General features: G+C 49.0%; 1 protein-coding gene across 14 annotated transcripts in view; it reads left to right on the top strand.

The window, feature by feature from the left end:
• The window catches only part of LOC101931677 (zinc finger protein 398-like), a 77,729-nt gene that overhangs the window by 12,120 nt on the left and 38,770 nt on the right, over positions 1-26,839 (top strand). For 10 of the 14 annotated variants that reach the window (XM_065586456.1, XM_065586455.1, XM_065586454.1 and 7 more), the window contains exons 2-8: positions 7,700-8,283; positions 10,184-10,585; positions 13,338-13,464; positions 15,156-15,269; positions 15,454-15,567; positions 17,558-17,677; positions 18,236-18,399. In XM_065586456.1, coding sequence (XP_065442528.1) covers positions 7,930-8,283; positions 10,184-10,585; positions 13,338-13,464; positions 15,156-15,269; positions 15,454-15,567; positions 17,558-17,677; positions 18,236-18,399 — 1,395 coding nt within the window. In that variant the 5' untranslated portion in view covers positions 7,700-7,929. Of the gene's footprint in view, positions 1-6,023; positions 6,221-6,725; positions 6,748-7,699; positions 8,284-9,907; positions 10,092-10,183; positions 10,586-13,337; positions 13,465-15,155; positions 15,270-15,453; positions 15,568-17,557; positions 17,678-18,235; positions 18,400-26,839 lie in introns of those variants that run through there. The other 4 variants (XM_065586448.1, XM_065586449.1, XM_065586451.1 and 1 more) reach the window with 4 other exon arrangements.

Here is a 26,839-nt window from a genome sequence, read left to right as displayed (position 1 = left end):
GCCCTCAAAGGATGGCCCATACTGTCCCCATCCTCTCTCAATTCACTAGGTTTTCTAACCCATGCCCCTTGTCAAGCAAGTGCTACTTAGTTAATGGTGAGTCCTTCTGTCATACAACAGTTCCACTGGCCTTGATTCACAGAATCAGGGTAACAAAACTTTATTCTTCCTGCCCCAATAACAGAGAAACTGGGGATCCCACACCAGCCAAAGTAACCACTTTCAGTTGCTGTTGTTTCATACCAGGCAGGTGGGTGTGCCTATGCAAACAAGATCAGCCCCTGGAGTTCTTTTCCACACTCGCCATAATTCACCACCAGATGTCAGGGTAGAGCTCATCCGGACTCTGCTTACATATATAAATAAATAAATATATATGAGAGAGAGAGAGAAATCCTCTCTCCATTTTAAAACCCGAGAAGTCACTTGATGTGGGATTATTCATCTCTCCAAACTAAAAAGGCAGCAACAGTTCTACATGCAAAGAAAGTAGCAGTGGAAGGAAGATGGAAACCAATATCTGCTCAAGAAATAACCGGTCAAAAAATCCTATTCAACCCATGTTATTTAAATCTGCTTTAAAGCCTAGGACAACTCATCAAATATCTAATCATTAGAGGTTTTATCATGAAATTACATTATCTGTGCTTGGATATGGGAAGTTTCTTTCCATCCCACTTTAAACAACTCCCACAAATCCAGGAAATCTGTGTGTCGACTTTATAAAAACTAAGTGCATAAAAATATCTGCTGGGGCGGTAAGCAGGAAAGCCTGGCCACTGACTTATAGGATGTCTTATGAGGCTTTCTGAGATTTTTATGATTCTAAGCACTCAAATTTAATAAATGAGAAGTAAAACTGAAATCTAGTTTCCTTCTCCAGACCTGAAGAAGAATGCTGTGAAGTTTGAAAGCTTCTCCCTTCCATCAACAGAGGTTGGTTCACCTTGTCTCTCTCAAGTGAAACTGGGTTATTTAGGAATTTTAAAAACCCTATTTTTACAGTGTGCGTCTCTAAATTAGTGGTGGTTTGATAATGGGTGTAGATCAAAGTCAGCAACCTTTCAGAAGTGGTGGGCCGAGTCTTCATTTATTCACTCTGATTGAAGGTTTCACCTGCCAGTCATACATTTAAACGTTTTTTAGAAGGTCTCTTTCTATAAGTCGATACAACAATAGTTTAGTTATATATTATGTAAAGTAAATAAGGTTTTTAAAATGTTTAAGAAGCTTCATTTAAAATTGCATTAAAATGCAGAGCCCCCAGACCGGTGGCCAGGACTCAGGCAGTGTGAGTGCCACTGAAAATCAACTCGCGTGCTGCCTTTGGCACGCATCCCATAGGTTGCCTACCCCTGGTGTAGATAAATCTCTGCATTAAGCATCTTTGCATAACTTTCATATGACTTTGTATTATGCCTCTTCATATAACCTTGTATTAAGTCTTTCCATATATAACCTCTATTTTCATACAACTGGGGCAGTCAGAGGGTGGGGAATGGGGGTGGGGTTGAATGGGGACAGGGGTCCTAGAGGGGCAGTCAGGAAGGAGGAGGGGTTGGACGGCGGCGGGGGGCAGTCAGGGGCAGGGGTTCTGGGGGCAGTCAGGGAGAAGGGGTGCTCGATGGCCTTGGGAGTTAGAAGCGAGCACCTTCTTTTGAAAACACCCTCTTTGAAAATAAATGTGGCAGCATTAAGACAACACCCAGATGGAAGCACTACGGATGACCAACTGACACAGACACAGATTTTGCATCTGGTACAGATTTGCATGAGAGGGAAGCTGCTATAAAAGTGAGGTGTCTTGCAGAGGAACCCGGGTCTCGTCTTGTCAACACTGGAGCATCGATCCAGATAGACAGAAGCCCGGCTCCACCCCCTCCCCCATCTAACTCACCTGGCCAGTGCAGTTAAGGGGAGCAACTAGTTGGTAACAACATCAAGCCTGAGTGTGCTTGTGGGTTTATGTGAGTACATGACTGTAATATATATGATATGCATATGACACAGTGTTGATTGATACATGTATTACCAATAAATGTGGCACTTTGCCTTATCCCCCTGAAAAGATCCTGTGCAGTACTTTAAGTACAACATGGGCTCTTCCGTTGTCAGATGACACAAACCTAGGGGGGTGGCCAGTACTTTGGAGGATGGAGTTAAAATTGGAGAACTGGTCTATAGACGACAAAATGAAATTCAACAAACAAATGTCAAGTGCTACATAAACCAAATGCACGAGTACAGAACGGGGGGGAACTGGCTTGGCAGCAGCACTGCTGAGAAGGATCTGGGAGTTCTGGTGGATCACAACCTCAACATGAGTCAGCAATGTGAGCCTGTTGCAAATAAAGCAAATGCAATGTTAGGTTGCATTAGCAGAGGCCTAGCAGGCAAGTTATGGGAGGTGGAGACAGTACCACTCTACTCGACACTGGTTAGGCCTCAGCTTGAGTACTGTGTCCAGTCTTGGTCACCGCTTATAGAAAGGATGTAGTGAAACTGGAAAGGATCCAGAGGCAAGCAACGAAGATGATCAAAGGGATGGAACACCAGCCATACGAGCAAAGGCTGAAAGAACTGCGTATGTTTAGTTTGGAAAAGAGGAGATTAAGGGGGGACAGGAGAGTGGTCTTCAGGTATGAAGGCTGCCATAAAAAAGATGGAGAAAAGTTCTCTTTTGCCGCAGAGGTCTGACAAGAGGCATTGGGTTAAAAGTACAGCAGAGCAGCCAGATGAAATCTCAGGAAGAACTGCTTCACTGTAAGAACAGTAGGACGAAGGAACCGACGCCTGGGGAGGTTGTGGAAGCCCCTTCACTGGAGGTTTTCAATAGGAGGCTGGAGCCGTCTGCCTTGGGTGGTTTAAACACAACAAATCCGGCATCTTGGCAGGAGGTTAGACTAGATGACTCTTGCGGTCCCTTCTGACCCTGTGGTTCTGTGATTCTAGGAGCCAAAGGTGTAACAAGATCCAGTGGCTGGAAGTTGAAGCTAGACCAATTCAGACTAGAAATAAGGCACTAATTGTTAGCAGCGAGGGTGAATAGCCATTGGAACAATTTATCAAGCGTTGTAGTTGAATTCTCCATCATTACTGGCCATTTTAAAATCGAGATTGGATGTTTTTCTAAAAGAGCTGCTGTATGTGAAACAAGTTAATTCAGGGAAATCCTGTAGTGGAATATAGGTGGTCAGACTAGATGATCACAATTGACTTTACAATCTGAATCAAATCCAGAGACTGTGAAGGACTTTCCCGCTGTGCATAACTCCATAACTAAAGGAACCAGCCATCTGGAAACTCCTGCCCAATTCAGGACACTACACAACAGATCTCTTAGTCTGTGGCTACCCTCTGGCATTGCCACCAATCTGACAACATGCAAGCAGCTGTAGCCATTTGGGATAACAAAGTCTGACGAGCTTGCTAAGTAAACTAAACGTGTGTAAGGCCAAACCAGAACTCTGTCTGTCTGTGCTTTGCAAAAAAATAAATACTGAAAGAATTCTACAGCAAAACTAAATACTTCTTGCGTGATACACCAGATAGTGAAATATCACAACCTACTAAGCAATAACATTGAGATCCTGAGAACATCAAATGATCACTGAGGATCCTATATTATTTTTTGAATACTGGCTACTAGAAATATTCATGTGAGATCCCAAAGTGGATCCACTTGCTTCTAAAAGGGCTTGTCATGTTCCTAAAACAAGAGCAGAGCTGGTTGGAAGAACCTGACCTGGAACTGTGATCTGTTGTGCATCTCACTTGAGCAACAGTGGAAAATATTCATTCACTTGCACTATACGCTTACTTTTAAATAACCTGTAAATGACCACAATACTATTTTTTCTTGTCATACCCTCCTCCTGACAAGCTATGGGTGAGCATAATGTTAATATAGCCCAGTAAGCTAAGAATCCACTATGGTGATAACCTGTATCTTGATACACGGAGGGCAGAGACTTCATTGGACTTAACTGAAAATAAGGACGTATATGGGACCTCATCAGCCCATTCAGAGCTAATGGAGATTTTCTCTTAAACTGTTTTAACATAGTGAAGGAGTGGTTGGTATATTTAATGACATGCATCCGACGAAGTGGGTATTCACCCACGAAAGCTTATGCTCCAATACGTCTGTTAGTCTAAAAGGTGCCACAGGACTCTTTGTCGCTTTTTAATAATCTTTGTCTTTGAAGCATTTGATTTTAACTTTGTATAAAGTGATTTCTGCTATCCCTAAGTATTCCGTCTAAAGGACAGTAAAGATCTCACCTAGACATTTAGGGCTTTGGAATATACTTTGTCTTATTTCTTCCTGATGCAAAACATGGAAAGTATAAATTGGAATTGTGCCTGTTTTGTAATAAACATGAAACACTGTGGACGGAAGCATGTCATGGGAGCAACATACTGCTTCAGGCTAATAAGTATAACCAGTTTATTTCAATTAAAATTTGCCAATCCACTGCTGGATGGCTGCAATGGGAACTCTGATCTGAATCAAAACTGGCATATATGCTGTGCTGCTGCCTTTCAATTGTCTTTTCAGGGCATCTATACATGCACTATTCTGCTGCAGTAATCTGCTAAATATACCTTAATTGGGCTATTTTGCACTAGTGAGATTAGCCATTTTTTCACTAAAGAAACATTTTAAGAGAGGGTGATGTTAAACACATGACCGCCTACCCCCTAGTCCAAACTGGAGAGGACACGAGCAGGGAGCGTTTTAACAATCAAATAGGTCCAAGCAGATCTAAAATGTATTGGCGTGCAGCAAGGGTTTTTTAAAAAAGTAATTAAAACTCACCCATGCCCTGCTGTTTACAAAATACATGACAATGGCTACGTGGCTGATACCCTGCAACTGCTGCTAGTTCCACTAATGATAAACTTCTCACTGTTACCTGGTGCTTTCTCCACTGACCCATTCACCTCTTGATGTGACACCTGACGGCCGCTCAGAAGGGTGTGGAATGCAGTTGTCCATTTACACTGGTGCCTCCAGCAAATTACCCACAAGGCAGCCTGTTGCTGGTGCTGGAGTGAAGGGAAACCAAGGCTGGAGCGTGGATGGGTGTGTTGGGGGAAAAGGAGAGCGGGAGGGTGAGAGCTGGGAGAGAAGGGGAAAAAGGAGTAGGGCCATAGGTGCTGGAACTTGGGGTGCTACTGCACCCCCTGGCTGGAAGTGGTTTCCATCATACACAGGGTTTACACTTTGGTTCCATGGCTCTCAGCTGCCCCACTATACACATTGTTCCAGCCCCTGAGGAGGGCCCAGATCCTCAAAGGCTCCACACGGCCATGGATTTCGGGCTCTGAGGACAGGGCCAGCTCTGGCTTTTTTGCCGCCCGAGGCAAAAAAGCCTCCCACTGCCCCCCCTCCCCGCCCCGCCGGAAGCACGGCAGGGGAGGGCAGCGAGCCCGCCGCGGCTCCACTCTCCCTGGCGGCCAGAGCGGAGCCGGGAGGAGGCCGGTGAGCCCGGCCAGGGCCCTGCTCCCCGACCGTCCGGAGTGCCGGGAGGAGGGCGGAGAGCCCAGCCTTGGCCCCGCTCTCCCCGGGTGAGCGCCGCCCCACTCCAGGTGCCGCCCCAAGCACACGCTTGGAGGGCTGGTGCCTGGAGCCGGCCCTGTCTGAGGATGTGGGCTGGAGGCCATGGCTCATGGGTGGGAGGAGAAAAGAGCAGGGGAGACTCACCAGCTGTCCGGGGTTCAGGCTGACAGACTGTCACAGGGACGGAGGGGGCCCCTTTCTTCTGTCACCCACAGGTGCTAAAACTCTCACCTGCACGGAGGGTGACCGGAGTCCCTCCGTTAAAGGAACCGCCTATTAGTTCATGGCTTTGCCCCGAGGGGGGCCACCCGTCCCCGTCCCCGCTCTGAAGACGTGTTGACACGTGTGTGACACCCGCTAACGAAAGTTCCAGGGCAACAAAGCGGCAGCCGCGGCCGGGGCCGAGTTTCCTCCGCCAGGGGCCGCTGCCGGCCCGCTCCTCCCCGCCGCTCCCGGGCCCCGGCAGCCAGGCCGCGGCTCCCTCCCGGCGGCGCTCGCTCTGCTCCGCCCGGCAGCGGGGCCGGCCCGTGGCGAGGCCAGGCGGCGCCGGGACTCTGCCCAGCCCGGAGCGGGAGCGGAGCTCGGCCGGGCCGGGCCGGGCCCGCTGGAGAAGCCCCGCCCGGGGGGGCCATGGCCGAGCGGGCCGCTGCCCAGGTAAGGGCCCGGAGCTGGGGCGCTACGGTACGGTAGCCCCGGTGACTGGCCGCGGTCTCCGTGCAGAACCGGGGCACGTTTGCCCAGCGCCCCCCGGCTCCCGCAGGGACTGGCTCGAGACCCCTTGGGCCGGGGAGCTGCCCTTTCCCTGGGGGGGCCGCCCCTGACTTCCAGCCCTGGGGGGCGTGGGGCTGTGGGCCCCCTGCCCCGGGGCGCAGCTAACACCCCGCTTCCTAGCGCTAGCCAGGGCGGCCCTAGCACTGCCACTCCCCGTGTAGCCGGGCAGGGGGAAGGCCAGCAAGGAAATGCCTGGATTCCTGGTTCGCGCCTCCGCTCACCTGCCTCAGGTGGGCTTTGGCGCTTGGGCAGGAGGGTGGTGGTCAGGGCCGGGCAGCTGCAGGGGCTAGGCTGCAGGGGGTGGTCACAGGGCACCAGCATCGCTTTCCGCAGGAAGCCCAGTGCAGTGTCCAGAGCGTTATCTAATGTCAGCAGGCTGGGTTCTATTTCGGACGCTGCTACTGACTTGGGTGAGTTATTTCCAGGGCTTAATTTGTAATGAAAGCGGTGCTGGGGCTCAAGCAAATAGGTGTCGGGGCTTAAGCAATTTTTTGACTTTCATAACTGACCTGGCAAGGACAGAGGTGCTGGGGATATGAACTGCTAAGCCTCGAGGTGCCAGGGCCGGCTCTGACACACATTAAGCACTGGTCATTTCATCCCTGACAGCCTGGCACACAGAAGCTGTAAACTGGGAGTGGGACTAGATTCTTATTTCTCACATAAGGATTTTGAAAATGCATTAATTGTTCTTAAAGTGCTCTGATGTGCAGGGTTGAAAGACTCTTGATTGGTAGGGGAGGAGCACAGTAGTTTGAACAGGTTGGGCCCAATGTTGAAAACTTTTAGATGTGCAAGTTTCACGTGCAGTTATGATTGTGCGCACAAACTGCGGAACTGCCAATGTTGTGTACGGTGTAGTTGTAGCCGTGTTGGTCCCAGGATATTAGAGAGACAAGGTGGGTGCAGTAATATCTTTTATTGGACCAGCTTCTGTTGGTGAGAGAGAGGGTGACCAGATGTCCCGATTTTATAGGGTCAGTCCTGATTTTTGGGTCTTTTTCTTATATAGGCTCCTTTTACCCCTCCACCCCCTGTCCCAATTTTTCACACTTGCTGTCTGGTCACCCTAGTGAGAGAGACAAGCTTTTGAGCCACACAGAGCTCTTCTTCAGGTCTGAGAAATGAAGGGAAATGACCAGAACCAGGCATATGCATGGGCAGTTACCTGGACTGTGTGTATGTAATTGTGCACTCATTTTGTATGGGGAGTTCCACACCTAACTTTTTCAAAACCAGGCTCATAAAGCATTGCATAATTTTGTATTTAAAAGAAGTAACTGAATATTTGCATGCACCTGGTGTGGCTACACATCATCATTATAGTTATGTTCATGAAAGGGTTTTCTCTCTGCTTTTTAGGTGTCATTCAAATAAAAAGCCAAGGCGTTTGAAGAAGGGGGTGTTCTCGTGTCTTTGGATTCTGAGCGTTACACTGAACAGCTACAGTGTAAGAACTGTACTAGGAGACAAGGGATGCAACAACTCCCAGAGCTACTTAGAAACCTTTGAAGCCTCTTTCCTAACAGATCAGCTGGAGGAATCTCTAGAAGTTGCCTGCTAGTGCCATTGTAACGTATACGTTACAAACCATGCCAGCCCGCTGCGTAGTGGCCAGGTGTTCCAACACCACCCAAGACGGTGTATCCTTGTTCAAATTTCCAAAAGACCCTCACGTTAGGAGCCTTTGGGACAGATTTGTTCGGATGAAGAGAGCAGACTGGAGAGGGGGACACGACCGCTCGCTGATCTGCTCCGCGCACTTCACGGACGAGTGCTTTGACATTTCAAGTGTGACGCAAAAAAAATTAGAATTTGGAAAGCGGTTACTTCTAACCAAAACAGCGGTTCCAACTCTGAACGTTTGCCCGAATGTGAACGGGAACCCACAGTCCCTATCGCAACCAAAAGGAAGAGGAGCCTTCCGGAAAAAAATCATCCAAGAGGTACCTAAATGTTGGTTGATAAATAACACTATGTGTTTATATTGAGAGGAAGAACAGATTCATGCCTGAAACAAAGAATTGAGTGCCAGGAGTCATGGTTTCTGTTCCCACTTCTGTACTGACTTGCTATGTGATTTTTGGACAGGCCACTTGACCTCAGTTTCTCTGTCTCTACGTGGGGAATAATACTTATGCCTCCCTGGGGTGGTTATGAGTCTTAATGTGTCTGTATTGGTAAATTGCTTTGAGATCCTCCAAGAGAAATGCAAAGTATTGGGATTAGCACTGGGTGAATATTTGTTGCCAAACTCTATGTGGAATTAGCTGGTTTTAGATTTTCGGAAACTTTGGCAAAAATGTAGCAGGTTTTTTGGGGGGGAAAGTTGGTTGAGACAAAAAGAGGTGAGTGAAACTTCAACCTGGAGGATCTCTGCAGGCCTAGAGAAATGAGCACAGGCCTGTGACCCCGGAACCCTATTTCCATGTCTACTACTGACTGGCCTTAATAATGCTTTACACTTCTCTAGTGCTTTATAAGCAGGGTTCACGGCAGTCTTCTGTCTAATTGGGAGGGTGATGAATGGAGGTTCATGCTCTCACACACCTAGCTCTCCTGATGCTCTGGCCTGTATTTAAACTGCTGGACCACAATGCTCTTGAGGCAAGTTTCTTATCCCAAGCAGGTCTCAGTTTTCCCATCTGTAAAACCAGTGATAATCATGCTTTATTTAGGAAGCCAAGTAAGTTTGATGACTGAGGAGATCTTAAATCCTGTGTGCTTTCAGATTTTAATACCCCATTTTACCGAGGGGAAAACTAGGACACAGTGAAATGATTTGCCTAGGAAGTACAGTGGTTTAGGGCATTAGGTATTGTTTGGGGATGGTTCTGGAAAAACCTCAAGTTAGTGACAAGGACATGAGGAGAAGAAGGGGACGTGGATTCAAATGTTGGTCCAGACATTTTTACTGTATGTCCTTGTGCAAGTTGCTTAAAATTTCTAAATGCTGGAGATAAGGATACTTACCTACCTACCTACCTGGGGTGTTGTGAGATTTAAGTTTGTACTGACTGTAGCACCGAGTTTGTACAGTTAGTTTGTTCCCATCCCGTCTGGTCACTGCTGGGATATAGCGCCATCTCCTGACGGGATAAATGTTGGTGCGCAGATGGGCCATAAGAGAGAGCGAGAGACCCAGAGTACGTCCACACTTTGAGTTGGTTGTGTGATTCCCATTTTAAGGAGGCATATTTGCACTAGCTCTGATCGAGTTAGCATGCTAAAAATAGAGCACAGTTGTGGTGGTGCAAGCAGTGGGAGAGGCGAGCCGCCCGGAGTGTGTGCCGCTGGACTTGGGCAGTGTGTCTTCAGAACGGCTAGTGCTTCCTGCCACTCACTGCTGACACTTCGCTTCTCTAGAACTAGCGCCAGTATGTCTCTTCGCGCAGGGAATTCCCCCTCCAGCTCCAGTGCGGACACCCCCTGGGAGTGTCTGGGGCCCTGTGGCAAGGAGACCTCATGCCAAGCTCATTAATTCTCTTCTCATAAGACTGTTGTAGTGATTGACTCTTGTTTGTGAATGAACGTGATTAGAAAAGCTCTTGCCTTGTATTGCAGTTTTCCTCAAACAAATTAGGACAAAACCCGAGATGCATGGGACATTTCAGTTCAATGCCATTCCCATTGACCCTTATAAATGAGGATTATAATGAAAATGTCAGCAGCTTTTTAACCATCACTTCTGGAATGTGAGCCGATGATGATGATAAAGATGCAACCCTTGAACAGTCTGGGCGGCCTGTTGCATGTGAGCGGCTGCTTGTCCTGTTTCTTTGTAGCTAACTTTGCCGATAGGGAACGTGACCTCAACTCTGTTTTCATTTTCTGTCCTTGAAACAGGCTGATGAATGGGAGGTGGAATCGCAGCCCCTGGCCGCCTTACATCCACCAGTCCTCCCTGAGCAAACGTCTGTACAAGAAACACCACCTCCAAGTGCAGAGGCTTCCCTTCGGACTGTATTAGCCGCAGTCCAAGCTGTTGAGAAGAAATTAGATTCTCATGCCACGAGGTTGCTGGGTCTGGAAGGGAGAATGTGGATGGCTGAAAAAAAACTAATAGGCTGTGAGAGAACTGTAGTGGAGTTTGGGAACCAGCTGGAGAGTAAATGGGCCGTGCTGGGAACTCTGATCCAGGAGTACGGGCTGCTGCAGAGGAGGCTGGAGAACATGGAGAACCTGCTGAAGAACAGGAACTTCTGGATCCTGAGGCTCCCCCCAGGCACTAAGGGGGAGGTGCCCCAGGTAACTAGTATTATCTGAATGGTGGTAATGCCTAAGAGCCCCAGTCACGGACCAGGACCCTACTGTGGCAGGTGCTGTACAAACACAGAACAAAAAGACGGTCCCTGCCCCAAGGAATCTACAATAGAAATATCGGACGAGATGGAACCGGGGATACAGACAAGGAGACATTTCTTAGGGAGATATACCTATCTCCTAGAACTGGAAGGGACCCCGAAAGGTCATAGAGTCCAGCCCCCTGCCTTCACTAGCAGGACCAAGTACTGATTTTGCCCCAGATCCCTAAGTGGCCCCCTCAAGGATTGAACTCACAACCCTGGGTTTAGCAGGCCAATGCTCAAACCACTGAGCTATCCCTCCCCTCCCTTGTTGATGTGCTTGTTGATGTGATGTGATGGGCAGTGGAGTGATGCAGAGAAGGGGGTGACATGGTCAAAGCGATGAGCTAGGAAAATAAGCATTATAGCAGCACATCTCCACTAGCACTAAGGAGGCGGAAGTCAGCCTAGAGTAGAAGAGATGGTCTTGTAGTTAATGCACAGGTCTAGGAATCGAGATCTGGGTCTAGTTATTATTTAGTCCTGCCTTGAGTGCAAGGGACTGGACTAGATGACCTACTGAATCCCTTCCAGTCCTACCCTGCTATAATTCTATGATTCATTTCCCAGATCTGTCGCAAACTTTCTGTGTGATCTTGGACATGCCTCTTAACTTTTCTGAGCCTCATCTTTAAAATGGGGATGACATTTACCTCCTGCACAGGGGTACCTGAGGCTTAAGCCACCAGTATTAGTAAGGCATTTTTAGTGCTTCATATGGAAGGGGCCGTACCATGTTAAAAGATGTATTAAGTAAGTCCCTTCTATTACCAGATACACAAGGGATATTTTTCACAGGCCCGTTCTTTTTCCCCATCCAATCTCTGTCTTCTCTGTTCTAAAAGTGCTCAGATTTGATGGGGCTTCAGAGGGTTTTTCGAGCCAACCGCCGCGCTGATCAGAACTAGTTAGACAACTTTCACCCCATGCCCTTCTCATGCTGGTGGGAGCAGTTTGGGGGGGGAAAAGGGAGGGAATGGAAGAACAAATCTAACATCTGGAAAAACCTCTCCAGATTGAGGAAAGCACAGAAGCCCAAAGTTCATAGCCAGAGAAGGGAGAAGGAACCCCCACTGTCTGTCTATTTTAGGTACTTATATGGCCCTGGATGAGAGTGCCTCTCCAGCTTTTAATGTATGTATCCTCACAACACCCCAGTGAGGTTGAGCAGTGCTATAATCCCCAGGGGTAAATCTCAGGCACACAGAGACTGAGATTTGCCCAAGGTTGCACAGAATATTCATGGAAGAACAAGAATTGAACCCCGGCTAGCGCTGTAACCACTGGACTAGCCTTCCGGTCTGCTCTTACCTGCTCTTTTCAGTTTTTGACTTTCCCCGCTGCCTCTTTGCCATTTGAGAGCCTTCCTCTGCAGCACTCTGCACTTCTCACAGGCAGAGCCCCCTGGGCCTGTGCATTTCAAAATGTTCCCCTCTTATCCCAGAGACCAGTTGAGCAGTTCTAATGAGCCTACCAGCCCGAAAGAGGTGGATTTTCCACACTCAAACTTTTCTTGTGTGTGTGAAACCCTACTTTGCCTCTCTCTGGTACGCTTTCTTGTCTGTTCTTCAGTGTGCCTTCAGAAACTTTGCTGCACCTGGGAGAGAATTGTATAGATGGACCCATGAACAGAGGGGTGCAAATGGGAACTGCCTAGATCGGTTAACGTCCGTGTTACTCAAATGTAATGTTATGAAATTCCAACACGGTGAAAACAATCCATTCATATGCGCTCAGTTAATGCACCTTATTGATGGGCATTTACTGTGCCTGTTAGCTGAGTATGGTCCCTTGGAGCTGTTCAGTCAGATTCAGTCAATGTTAGTTAGACTCTTCTCACTGGAAAATCAAAGGTGCTTAAGCTGCAGATTGCAAAGTGAATCATTTTTATTGGATTAAACTCCCATTATCCTGCATGAGAGTGGATGGGTGGTTATGGGCTCAGAATCATCCAATCACGGAAACCACTGGGACAGCTAGCGCTAACTGGTCCCTGGTTGGCAGATGGAAAAGCCAACGTCTGACTGGGCTGCAGACACGGAACGACCCTGTTCTTTAAATGTGATCCTTCCAAATGACAGTAAAGATGGGGGTGCCATTGCTTGCTCTGTGAATTAATAGAGGAGCTCAATGTTAGATTTGCTTTTATGAACAATTACCGGTAATTTAGAGATGGGCATGAACCAGAGCTCTGGTTTTAAGCATCCTGTTGCTGTAATGGACAGAACAAAACCCCACATTCAGAAGAGTCCCAAACTGCAATGTTTGCAACCCAACATTTCCCTAAATCTGCATGTTCAAAGATAATCTGTGATAAACTCTCTGCTTTTCACGTGTTTCTGCAGCACCTAGGACAAGAGAGCTGGATCTTGACTGGGGCCCCTGGGACCTACTGTCATGTTAAATAATAACAATGTCAAGCTGCAAACTCTGACCCCTGGATGGGGCCAGATCCTCAGCTGGTGTAACTAGGCAGAGCTGCTTTGAAGTCAGAGGAGTATTGCTGATTTATACTAGCTGAATATTTGGCCCATAGTATCTTGATTGTGGCTAAACTCAAATTAAATTAACTTTAAAACATTCTTAGAGTTAAAATAAAAAGGAGGGTGTGACAGAGTCAGAAGGTGGTGGGTGTCTCCCCCTTGTGATTTCAGGTGCCGGTGACATTTGATGACATCTCGGTCTATTTCAATGAGCAGGAATGGAAAAGCTTGAGTGAATGGCAGAAGGAGCTTTACAAGAACACGATGAAGGGGAATTATGAGACCCTGATCTCACTGGGTAAGGATCCGTTTTCACTCCTTTATTAGAAGTGGTGAGATCTTTCATGGACTGGATTTCCTCCCGCTCACAGTTCCTTAGATTTTTTTTTTTGCTGGGCCAATGCCATTAGATGTTTAGGAAAGCTCAAGTTCCTCACATCCTTCTGTGGAAGAAGTACCAAAATATACACTGTTGGGCCTAAGGCCACCACTTCCTCTTATCCCATACTAGAAGCACAGTGGGATCTACATGTTCAAGTTCAATCTAGGTACAGAAAGTTGCTAGTTTCCATGTCAGCTGTTGATGCAAAATCTCTCCAAAGAGAAACAACTGAAGAGTCAAGTCCAGGGTAATATAAACCCCAAGCAGGTGCAGATCCAGGGGAAGCATAAACCAGTTAGCACTGAGGATCCCGTCTGCACTGGGGAAGGAACAGTGCTTTAACTGGCATTGTGGGTTTTCCCCCCAGCATGACTGATTTTGTGTGGACAGGGACAGAATAGCTAATTAAAATTCACCGTTCTTGAGGAATTGTTGTTGCCCTCGGTGACTAAAGATGATGCTGATGACAGTGTTACGTTGGGGTCTAAAAGGCCGATGTGAGAGTGTCAGTCCTTTCCTCATCGAGGGCATCTGTAGCTCCGTATTGAGGAAGGGATTACGCTCTGTGCCTGCCGAATCCACTGCTATGTATGACTCGGCACCTCAGGATCATGATCTGAGTAACCCCATCCCCGATTGCTCGCCAGCGCGATCTGTCTATTGCTGACAACTCCCAGCTGCAATGTTGCACTGCTTCAGATTGTGCTGCAGTGTGTCCTTGAAGCGTTTCTTCTGGCTGCCTCGTGTACGGTTACCCGCCTCCAGTTTTCCATTCCACAGCTGCTTTGGCATTCTGGTGTCCTCCATCCTCAACAGCGTAGCTGTGATGCAATGAGCATGCGTCAATCCCTGTGGAGTTGCTCTGTTCTTGAGTAATATGCTGTATTGACATACAATAACTCTTGCATATAGGGACCCTTTCCCCCTTGGTCAAATGACCGTATGGTGTAAAGAATGCTTGGAACCAACTTAGAGTCCAACTCCCAGCCCCTGCTAGGAACAGAGGAGGCGGGTGTTGAATGATCGCTTCACATCCCCCACAGTAAACACCATCCCACAGTCAACTCAGGCTCTGGCATCAAGCCTCGAAATAACCAGCCATTCAGTCATTCCCAAAGGAGAACGTAGAATGAACCTCCTCCGGTGAAAGAGCTTCCAAGATCTTCCCCGGAATCTGGCCTCTCTGGAGCAGTGTCAGCAGTTTGGATGATGAATCCAGGCTATTCGTCCCAGCCTCATTATCCATAACATGGGGAGGGAAAAGAACCAGCGTTTGGGAGTAGAGACAATGGGGCCCTGATCTTGTTTGGAGCCTCTCGGTGCTATTATATTGCAGGTAATAACAGCGATGACTGGGGAAGTTAATGGGCCTAGTCACAGCAGTAAGTGCTGTGCTTGGTAGTAAGCACCTGCAGGACTGGCCCCTCACTAGACAATGTTTAAGTAAACCAGGTTCTACCTTTCATTGAAACTGATTGGTTATAAATGTGATTTTTTTTTTAATAGCTAATGAATATCTCAGTTGAAAGGATTCTTTTAATCCCTGTGTAACTGATCTGAATAGAACATCCTACCGTATCCCACCTAATATCCTCTCCCATGAACAGACTATGTTGTTTCTAAACCTGACATCCTGTCCCGGATAGAGCGAGGGGAGGAGCCGTATATCGGGGATCCGCAGGCCTCTGAAGAAATGAAAATCTCTATTGAACCGTGTGTCAGTGAGTAATGGATTAAAATACAGTAATTTAGAAAGAGCACGGGAAGGACAAAGCGAGAACCAAAGTTCTTGTGAACCTCGGTGGTTCTAGCTTTCAGACATTGTAATGTGTTGCCAGCAGCTAAACAGATATTCGATAAACATAATGGAATTCTCTCTCTTTCCTCTCCCTCCCCCCCGAGCAGACTCTCCCGTTGCTGCACCTGGCCGGTTGTGCCAGACCGAACAAGGTGCAGAGCTGTGTGTTGGGAAACAGGGCGATGCTAAGGAAAGAGGTGTCCCTGCAGACCGCAGCACAGGTCAGTAATGGATTGAAACCATTCCAAAGAGTAAGATTCACCTCTTCAGACAGGGCACCTGCACAAAGGGGCTACACATCCCGTAAGTCCCATTGGGCTTGTGCTGTCCCGCTACACAGGGGTGAGTGAAGTAAAAAGTGGCAATTCTGCCCAAGCCTGACACCAATTGAATGCAACAGTAACAAGAAAAACCACATTTTCCGACTTACAAGAGCAGCTAACCAACCAAAAATAATGTAACTCGACAGTGGCTCACATTTGGGCCTCAACAACTAAAAGAAATTAAAGCTGTTGGAACAGCCAGAGTCAGGCCAAATCAATTCCTTGGTCGCCTGCTGAACAGCTGTTCTCAAACTACGCTTGGAGTTGTGAGTTAGTGAAGAGGAAAAAGTGCGAGACGTTTGTATCAGTGGGGTAAAATAAATGCCTCTGAAATAGACACATTGATTGACGGCAAAATGAAGGTAATGGTGCGGGAGTAATCAGATCTACCTCAATGTACAGTATCTAATGCCAGCTTTTAACCACTGCCTAACAGCATGCATGCACTTACCACTCTGCATTTAACATGTTTGATAGAAGGAAAGTTATTGATCTTCTGTCAAAATGCAGGATAACGGGTAGAAATATTTACCTCCAAATACCCATCTCCTTATACCTGCTTGCACAGTGTGATCAGAGATGGAAAAAAGTGGTGGGATTCTTCCCAAGACCCACTTCCAACCTCCGCTTTGCCGTTTTGTGACTCCACAATGGATGACTCAGTTCATTACGTGATACTTCCCCTTTTTTTTCCTTGTGAAAGTTTAAAATGTTGGGAGTTCAGTTGCCATCAGTAGTCTCCAGAGGCAACATCTTGTCAATTTGAATAGGAGCAGTGTGTATCTTTCCAAGCTATTGTTTCAAGCTGTTTGCACGCTCAAGCAGATATAATTGTGTTGATTAAATTCAGTCGGCATGCCACCATAAGCGCCAGAATTTTTATTTATTTATTTATTTATTTAATGAAAGCTTAGATTCTGAAGCACAAGGTAACAGCAACCAGGAAATGTGGGCAGGCTGTCGTAGCCACTACAGACCGACCCAATTCAACCTCTCCTTATATATACCTGTACAGTACCGTCTAATTTAGCTAAGGCATTAGTAGTACTCCCACTCTGTACTGATAGCATCAAGCCATATGTATAATACTATCTCCTTATCTATACCTGTGCCATTTATCGTGTGCTTGTATATACCTATTGTCTTTTGTATCACCAAGATCGCCTATACCTTCCCTTTTGCCAGTGTGTAGTTCAAAGCAAAGTTAGGGCTTGTTGCAGAAATTGTTAGGTGATTTTCTTTGGTCTGCATTATGCAGGAGGTCAGGCAAGATATAATGGTCCCTTCTGGCATTAAAAATCTATGAATCTGAATACTTCAGTGTGGTTTGATGCACTGTCTAGAGTCTGCAGCACTAGCTAAATGACTTTTAACGATGACCTAAAGCTCTGTAATGTTGCACATGTGGTTATACCAATTGCCCACCTTTGGTCTTACCTCTGTGAGCATTCTCCGGATATCCACCGAGCGTAAAGAAAGAGAAACTAGCCTGCCAACAAAACCTTTGCTGGCTTCTACAGATTGTGTAATTCCCTGTCCATCTTGGGTATTTCTAGTGTGTCCATTGCTGGAGTAGCTAGGCCCTTTTATCATTTTCTACCATATCTATTTATATTTCTACAGCATCCATCGCTGCACTAAAGCACTTGTTACATAGTCAAGAGATATGAGAACACTTTCCAGAGTCTCCCCTTCTCTGTGAAACTGTCTTGGGGACTAATCTCTGCCCATGTCAGCACTTAATAGGAAGGGATGGACAATCATGATGTTATTTCTAGTTTAGCCCTTGCATGTGTCTGTTCAGATTAAAATCGCTCCAGGTGCTTGGTAAGAATGAGTCAGTGAGGTATATGAATAAAACACAGCCTCTATTATTTCCTCTTTCCAGGAACCAATTGCACAGTCTCCGGCTGTGATGTTTTATCATGGATTAAACGAGAGGAACAGTCCAGTGCTGAGAATCAGGAACGCGTTGGGGAAGGAGAGCTCTCGACAGACCCCAGTGCTGGTGAGTGATGTGCTAAGCTACCCAAACAGGGAGTGAAATCCAGTGAAACCTTTGGCCCAGACTCTGGCTGGTCCCTGGACAGATGAGCAACTTGCAAGAGATTATAGTGCAAGGAGCTTTCTCCTATCCTGGCAGTTGCAATCCTTGGTGCTGAGGTTGCTTCCTACTAGTCCCCCAGTGAGCTGTACCCCCAAAAGGAGACAATAGGTCCTTACCCCCTCCCCCCACCACTTCTACACCATCAGCAGGGCTGGCCAGCAACAGAGGTGAGTGCACGCTGCTCCCGCCAAAGGGTTGGTGCAGACTCTGGGCTCCCAGGGAGCTTGCCTGGGGCAATGCTGTTCTGCACAGCTCCATGCCTATCGGTACCACCTGCCCCTTTATGGACGCAGCCATCACCTTTGGATTTCCACCCCTCTCAAGTTCTCCCGGCTCTGAGCCCTTCTGCATTTGTTTCCTCTGGCTCCTCGGTGAAATGTTTGTAGCCAAGCAGAATGCGTGTCTCCTCCAGCCCAGAAACAGCACTGGGTTCCGATCAGTTTACGTTTCCTTGTGTAGTGTTTGTGGAGATCAGCAAAGCAATACGTTACTCTGTCTGCCATGAACAGGACGCGCAGCTTCTGCACGCGACGCTTCGTGCCGGAGGGACGTCGAGAAAGAGCCAAGTGTGCGGGATATGCAGGTGTTGGAGGAAAAGCGACTCCATACAGAGCTCTGCGCAGGTGAGATGGATTGTAATAACTTCGATAGGCTGTGAAATAACAGCTGGAAATCCTCTTTCCCTCAAATCCAGGAGACGATTTGCAATCTCGACACTGTCAAAGGCAACTATTACAAGAGAAATGCTGTTTCCTAAGCTTGACAGTCGCATGATGTAGCTGAGTTAACATGATCAGAATCTTCACCTATGCACCTAGTTCTTAGATCAAAACTGTGAGCCCAGCATTGCATTAACACAAGACTTATTTTGCATTTAATTTCTTTTCTTTTAAAAAGACAGAAAAGTGGAAAAAAATAGGGGAGGCGGGAGAAGCTACCTGTGCTGCTATTGAGACGTGTCTGTCGGGTTTTTGCAACGCCGTACGTTGTGTTTGTTCGCAGCACTCAGTAAATCTATCAAATGCCCGGCAGCAGCATGGGACAGGGTAGCACAGTGTCAACTCTGCAGCTGTATTGAATCACGGACTAACTATTTAGTAGACATTTTTACAGCACGTTCACAAAAAACACTTTTTATGTGTTAGGACTTTACTCCCCCCCCTCCCCCCCAAAAATGAACTAAGCAGTTATTCCTCACTGACTAGCCACACGTGACATTTGAAATGGGCTAGATCCTCAGCTGTTGTAAACTGGTGGAACTCCATCAAGGTCAATGGAGGAATCATAGGTGCCGACTTCTACTGGCGCCGGTGGATGCTCGACCCCCCCCCCCCCCCCCGGCCCTGCCCTGCCCCCTCCCACCCCCATTCCAACCCCTTCCCCAAAGTCTCCGCTGACTCCTTCCCCAAATCCCCACCCCAGCCCCACGCCTTCCCCGCCTCCTCCCCTGAGCGCGCCACGTTCCCGCTCCTCCCCCCTCCCTCCCGGAGCTTGCTACAGCTGTTTGGTGGTGGCAAGCGCTGGGAGGTAGGCGGAGGAGCGGGGACGTGGCGTGCTCAGGGGAGGAGACGGAGGTGGGGCAGGGCAGGGAGCTTGGATGCCAGTGGGTGCAGAGCACGCACTGATTTTTCCCCATGGGAGCTCCAGCCCCGGAGCACCCATGGAGTCGGTGCCTATGGGAGGAATGACAATTTATCCCAACTGAGAATTTGACCCACAAGTTTAAGATACTACTTAGCGCCAATATCAGCAGTAAAATTACAAAACTGAGAAGATTAATTATCTTTTTTTTCCATAAATGTCCAGACAGATCTCACTCAAACTTTCGGAAGGGGGAAAAAGAAATCTCCTTTGGTTTCAGACCGTGTATGAAAAGTTTCAGGGCAAAAGGGTAACTTTTGAAGACTGAGTTCCTGAAAATAGGATTATCATGGGAACACAATTACAACCTTAACTAAATAGTTTTTGCTCTCCAGTTGTCTAGACCTTCTGGACTCAGCGCTGACCCTTCATACTCCCTGGTACTTAAATACACCCTTTTCCCAGAGCTCCACCCAAAGGTGTGAAGCTTCTGGTTTACAGACATGTTTTCAGGCCAGAAATCTCCTCTCAGTTTAGATGCTAATGGTCTGATTTTCAGAAGTGCTGAGCAGGAAGGGGGGTTGCTCTGCTGATTTGAAAACCAGGCCCTAGATTGCGTGTGCGCACTCATTATTTATCTTGGGTAAAGTTTTCAAAAGTGCCTAAGTCCCAGTTTCAAAAGTCTCTAGTAACTTTTCCAAACGGGACTAAGTTTCATAAGTCCCCTAGGCTCTTTTGAAAACTGTACCCCTTGTCTACTTTATCGGCCAAGTTCAGTAAGCTGACACGTTTATTTTTTCTGCATCGAGTCGCTGAATCAGCTGAGAATTCCTTTCTCTGGCTCACGCAGGCCAAGGGAGGGATGTCTCTGAGTCTCTCTCTATTGCTGCAGATGAGGTGATTGTGATGAAAACGGAGATGCAGGAGCGTGAGGAAGATCCTGAAGACTTGGAGCCGCGTGACATGCTCCTGGGAAGTTCAGGGGAAAGTGTTTCCCAGAGTCTGGTTGCTACAACAGCCTGGGAGGGTCAGTGCGGCTCTGTAACGCCACCAAGGAGCCCGGCAGGCATTGTCTTGGAGGAGCCGACGCCACGTGGAAGAGATTTCGGTGGTATCAAGCCTCTCCGCGTCCATCAGGCAAGCCACGCGGGAGGGAGGCCGTATATCAGGTGTACTAAGGGTGGGAATTGCTTCCGGCTGAAAGTGAGCTTTGGGAAACAGCACAGGAGCCGTGCCAGAGAGAGACCTTGTCAGTGCACCGAGTGTGCCAGGACCTTCCGGGGCCATTCGGAGTTCAGCCGCCACTATGCGAGCCACACTGGGGAGAGGCCGTACAAATACACCAGCTGGGAGCAGACCTACAGCCGGAAGTGGTTCCTTCTGAATCACCGACAAGTCCGCGTGGAGGAGAGGCCATTCCAGTGCGTTGTGTGCGGGAAGAGCTTCCGGCTGAAGGGGAGTTTCCTCAGACACCAGCGGGGCCACGGGAAGGAGAATCCCCAGGATTGTACGGAGCACGGCAAGGACTGCAGCTGCCATGCCGAGCTCTGTGCGGGCCAGCGGCTCCAGGCTGGGGGGAAGGCCGGCCAGTGCGCTGAGGGTGGGGAGACGTCTGCTCAGAAGCAGCGTCTGCCCAATGGCCAGCGAGCGTGCTCTGGGCAGAGGCCGTTCCAATGCACCATCTGCGAGAAGAGCTACAAGGTCAGGGCCAGCTTCCACAAGCATCTGCAGAGCCACGAGACCGGGACGCCCTGCAAGTGTGCAAAGTGCAGGGCTGACTTCCCAGGTACGACGGCACCACAGGATCAGCAGAGGGCAGACCAGACCGAGCAGGCTTCCCCAGGGCAAAGACTGGAGACCTGGAAAACACCAGGGGGTGGGATGGGTGACTAGGTTGTAACTAGCGCGTCATGTCCAGACCAGTTCATCCCCGCGCTTGGTAGGCTGGAAAAGCGCCCACAACCTCCTGTCGGCCTCAGGGCTGGAGTGTGGGTGGGTGGGGTGGGGCTCTCCCTGGCCAATTGTAAATGACCCTGTTGGGCAGCAGTCTAAAGGACTGCTCCCCCGGCATCTCATCTTCCCGCAGGCTCCCTGGCCAAACTCGTGAAGAGTGTCTGATCTCTGATCCGCACCAGCTGACTAAAGCAGGCAAGATTGCAGTGCTTGCGGCAGCCCCCTCTTTGCTCGCTCGATGCTGCAGGGGAGGCAGGATCTGCCGAAGGGCAGGTGGTGTAAAAACTGCTCTCTAGCTCGCCAGAGCCTGAAGAAATCTGCCTGCATGAAAGAGTTAATTGCTGTAGTTCGGCAAATACCTGGTACCTTCATGGTAAAAACCTTGGAGTGCTGAGTTCAGATCCTTCTTCCTAGGTCTGCCTGACTCCTCCCCTTCTCAGGATCATGCTCCCCCCCGGACCCCTGGAGCGGTCTCCATGTTCTCATCTGCACAGAGCCATTTCTCCTCTCCGAGCTACCCCTGCCCCTTCCTCCTCCTGCCAGTCAATAATCCCCACTCCCACTCTGTTTTCCTGTGCCGTGTCTTGTCCTACTTCGCTGGTAAACTCTGGGGCCCTGGGGCTGTGTCCGAGTCTAGGTCTGTGCAGTGCTATCTATATGTGCCACCTTGCTGTATAAATGACTTCTAAAAGCATCAGATCGAATGTTCACAAGCTTGCCCCACAGTTTACAGCGAGCTGGGCTGGTGGGGCAGCAGGTCTGGATCCCGAAGAGTAGAGTCAGGTCTAGGGTTTAAGTCAGAGTCAATGGGGCTGAAATCTCATCAGCTGTTCCTGCAAGATTTGTGTCCTAACACCTGCCCTCCTAGTGGGAAGGTGTCGCTGTCCTGCAGTGCCGGATCCCTTCTGTCGCTGGCTCTCCTCCAAAATAGGGTTCTTTTGGTCCAAGGTTCAGACGATAATCTCAGCATTAGGGCTGCATCTGGTCTGTCCTCCTCGAGTTTTGTTTGTTTAGGGTTTTTTTTCTTGCATCTCTCTGTGTGGGTTTTTATAGGGACGTGCGTTCTCACATGTATAATGGCAGCTAAACCCCATCATCGCTCACTGGTGGGAATGGCTGATGATCCTTCCCCACCATGAATGGTTTGTGGGGAATAATGGGGTGTTATGAACACTGAGAAGCTGAACTTGGATAGCGTCATCGATTCTCCCAATGATGCTACGGTTTGGGAGCAGTTTCATAAATACTCTGAGCATGGAAATTCCAGGTTTGTAAAGTTATGGAAATTGTCCAGTTTTTCTTATGTAAGTGTGTGTATATTGCTTCTGATACCCCTTCCACTCGCACTGGTGTTTTAATAACACCAGATGACTTACTTTCCCCTCTACTATTGCTGGGTTCCATTTTGCTTTTTGTACCATATGAGGCTTAATTTGGTTTTATTACTGGGTGGCCTGTATATAGTCTGCATCTGAATTGTCTTGAAATGGATATGTTTGCCATGCAAAGCTCTTGTCTGCCTTTCTTCTGTACCACTTTGTCTTGTCTTGTAACCTGGATGACAAATCTGTCATGTAACATTGTCAGTCTGACATTTATTCTGCTAAAAACAATTGTAACAAAAGCGAAATGGACATAAAACATATTGATTCAAAAAATAATTGTCCATTGTGGTGAGGGTTGGATGTGGTGACTACAAAAAACAGACGTGCCTCTTTGGAGGGCTATGGTAAAAACACACCATTCCTAAAGGTGAATTGCAAAGGGGATAGAAGAATTAGGTGTGCACCCTCTTAGGTTTCTTTATGGTGATGTATACAAAAGACCTGAAAGATTTTTTTTTAGTTTCCAAAGAACGTTTCTTTTTCCTGCTCGACATCAAGCTTATTCTTCCCTGTTTTTCTAGAGGTCTTTTTGGAAGAGCTAGAGATGTAGATTGGGAGTTCTGTCAGCACTTAACTAGAAGAGCGAAAATGCTAAATATTTAATAGTGCTCTTTTTTTCCCGTTTTTGGTATTTGAGTTAAATGGCATGGAAGGTAAATTGGGTGCTCCTGTTTTCCCTGTCTCATAAAGAAAAGCAAGAGGATAGCAAGTGAAATTGAAAGGCAACTAATTTAAACCCGATAAAAATAAATGCTATTTTACACAACACATAATGAGCCAGTGGAACACTCTGCCACAAGATATTGTCAATGCCAGTTTCTTAGTAGGGTTCCACAAGCATGATTCAATGCTTATACAGATAATGAGAACAGCCACAATTACACTTATTAGGATAACAAGATATAAGTGATCTAAACTCTCTTATTTCAGGGAATTTATTCTCCCCTGCCCCCAATTTATTATTTATACTATGGTTGAGCCTACAGGCCTCAGTCAACGATGAAGGTGCCATTGGATAAACTTGTCACGAACTGCCTGGGATTAGGAAGAAGCTTCCACTATGGAATTTGTTGTTCCCCTGAAGGAGCTGGTATTGGTCGCTGTCAGAGATGGACCATTGGATGTGGATGGAGAACTGGTCTCATCTGGAACAGCAATTCTTTTTTCTCAGACTTCAGTCATCAAGACAGTATATGAGAAGCAGCACATTTCAATCCAAAACCCTAGCTCACCTAGAATTTGGAGAGCAAAAATGAGCACCTGAAACTATTTATAAAGCATAATGTCTAGGTGCATTACTTTAAGTATGAGTTGTCCTATTGAAATCATAGTTGAGAGTTGGTAAATGTTAATGCTTGTAATGCTGTGGTAATCTAAAACCAGCCAAAGAGAGCATGTGTTTCAGAATCTGGTGTTTTTTATTCAAGTTATGGCTGCAGGTCTCATGATTGCCAAGATACACTCAGTTCAAGTTTCCAAGGTTAAGGGCTGGTCTTCACGTACACTGCTGTAGTGCTTTAGCGCCAATGTGAGAGCTGCTCGCATGGGTGTCGTTAATTCTCTTCCCTTAGAGGCAGCAGCTATGGGGGTGGGAGAAGCTCTCCTGCCAACAGCGTGGTCAATGGGCGGGGTTAGGTGGGTGTAACTATTGCTTGGGGAGTGGATTTTTCACACCCTGGGTACGTCTTCACTACTCCCCGTATCGGCGGGTAGCAATCGATTTATCCGGGATCGATATATCATGTCTCGTTAAGACGCGATATATCGATCCCCAAACACACTCACCGTTGACTCCGGAACTCCCACCAGAGCGGCGGTAGCGCAGTCGGCGGGGGAGCCGCGGGCGTCGATCCTGCGCCATATGGACCCCAGGTAATTCGATCTAAGATACTTCGACTTCAGCTACGCTATTCGCGTAGCTGAAGTTGTGTATCTTAGATCGATTTCCACCCCCCCCCCCCCAGTGTAGACCAGCCCCCTGAGTGACATAGTTATACTGATATAGGTCTGTAGTTTAGACCTGGCCTAAGTCATGCAGTGTGACTTTCTTGTGGTGGCAGACTGTCTGAAATAACTCACCCTACATATCTGTATGGGGTGCTACCTCTGGAGCCTAACGGGTAATTTAAATGTAAAAATCAGGGTCTGCTACTCATTTTAGCAGAAACATCAAACTAATGTGCTTATCCTACAGTCTGAAACTGCCTTTAATGTCTCAATTCGTGCTAATCCTCCAATTTCCAGCTGCCTGAATCTGTCCCTCAAGACAACTTCAATGATGCGTGGTTGATATAAAAATCTATGGCCTATTGAATGCTGAAAATGTGGGGGCAACATAAATTGTGCTCAGTATCCAAAGGAATAACATGCAGGCTCCTGTGCTGATCATACTGTTCATTTCATATTCCGCTCAGTTAACAAAATCTAGGCCCAGCTCCTTAGGGGGTGTATCACCCTAGTTCAGCTGAAGTCAACAGAGCAAGGCTGCTCTAGGCCATCTGAGGACCCGACCTGTAATTTCTTAATTGAAACTAAACGGCTGTAGCCTCCAGGCAGCCTGCTGCAGAACGTGGTTTAGTTGTGAGGGAGGGTGGAGGGCTGGGTTTGGAAGTCGCCCCACTGAAGTCTTTCCACTGTTCACAAGAGCAAATCGAGGGAGGACTGAGCCCTTGATCTTCTCCGCAAGGTTGCCAACTTTGGCTGGACGAATTCCTGGAGATTTCATCACATGACATAATCTTTAATTCAAGATTAATCTTTAATTCCTGGAGGGTTGGGCAACCCTAGTTCTGTGTGACCCTTCAAAGGCACTGGGCAGGGGCTCGCTCGGCGGGTGATCTCACTGTCTTAAGGGCCCAGCCTGGACCCTGACCCTAGGGCCAGGTATTTACTACCCGCTGTGGCTATTTAAGGGGATTTCTTTCTGCTTTAGGCAGCCAGGAGTGCTTGGCTCAGGACAGGTAAGGGTGCAATGGCAGGGCTGGTACAGGAGCTCAGTCCAGGGGACCCTATGGGCCCTGGGGGGTTAAAATCTCCGACTCAATATCCGTATGTGGCAGGGTCAGCGCTGCCTGGCGCTGGGGAGGGCTCGCACACCGGGGGGATGGACAGGCCCTTTGGGGGCGAAGCTCCCAGGCCACGAGCTGCGTCCTCCGCCGCGCCCTGCAGGCGGCGCTGTCCGCTCGCAGCGGCCCTGCGGATTCCGCGCCAGCTGCTTCTCTTGCTGGGGCCCCGCGGGCGAGGCCGCGGCTCCCCCCGGCGGCGCTCGCTCTGCTCCGCCCGGCAGCGGGGCCGGCCCGTGGCCAGGCGAGGCGAGGCGAGGCGGCGCCGGGACTCTGCCCAGCCCGGAGCGGGAGCGGAGCTCGGCCGGGCCGGGCCGGGCCCGCTGGAGAAGCCCCGCCCGGGGGGGCCATGGCCGAGCGGGCCGCTGCCCAGGTAAGGGCCCGGCGGGCGGGGGAGCCTCGGGCCCCGGGAGCTTCTCCCCGCCCGGCCTGGGCCCCGGGAGCCGGGCCGCGGGGAGCGCGGGGCTGCCCGGCCGGGCCGGTGCCGGGGGTTTGACATCCGCCCCGGGCGCTGTGTCCCCCCCGCAGGCTCCGGGCGCTGGAGGGAAGGAGCCCGGTTCCCGGGGGCGCCCTTGGGCGCACGTCTGGCCCAGCCCGGTCCGGCCCGGCGGGGGAGGTTCTGGTCTGTGCCGGAGCCTCCCTTGCCCCGGAGAAACCCGCCCTCGTGTTCGGGCTTCGTGCTGTTGTGTTCAGCCTCCGGGGAGCCGCCGGCAGCGGGCACCCTGGGGTGCTGCGGGTCCCCGCCGGGGCAGAGCGCGGGCTTGGGGACAGTGTCAAGACACCAGCTCCCGGTTTGCCAGTTCGCGTATCAAGGGCTGGGTCAGTGGTGCTGACTGGAGCCACCAGGGTCCCCTTTGACCGGACATTCTCGCTGAAAACAGGCCACCCGGCAACCCTACCCGCCACCTGTGGCTTCAGCCCCCGCAACCAGGGCCGACGGGAGGGGGGGAAGCCGGTATAAATTACCGGGGCCCGGCTTCCCCCCTCTTGTGGGCCCAGTTTAGCCAGCCCGCCCTTGCTGGGTGGCCCGAAAAATTTTTTTCACCGGGGCCCGAACCCACTCTCGGCAGCCCTGCCCGCAA

This window comes from Chrysemys picta, chromosome 2, assembly GCF_011386835.1.
Source record: "Chrysemys picta bellii isolate R12L10 chromosome 2, ASM1138683v2, whole genome shotgun sequence".
Taxonomy (NCBI): Eukaryota; Metazoa; Chordata; order Testudines; family Emydidae; genus Chrysemys; species Chrysemys picta.
The sequence above is the reverse complement of the archived record's forward strand: the minus strand, read 5'-3'. Positions and strand labels throughout refer to the sequence as shown.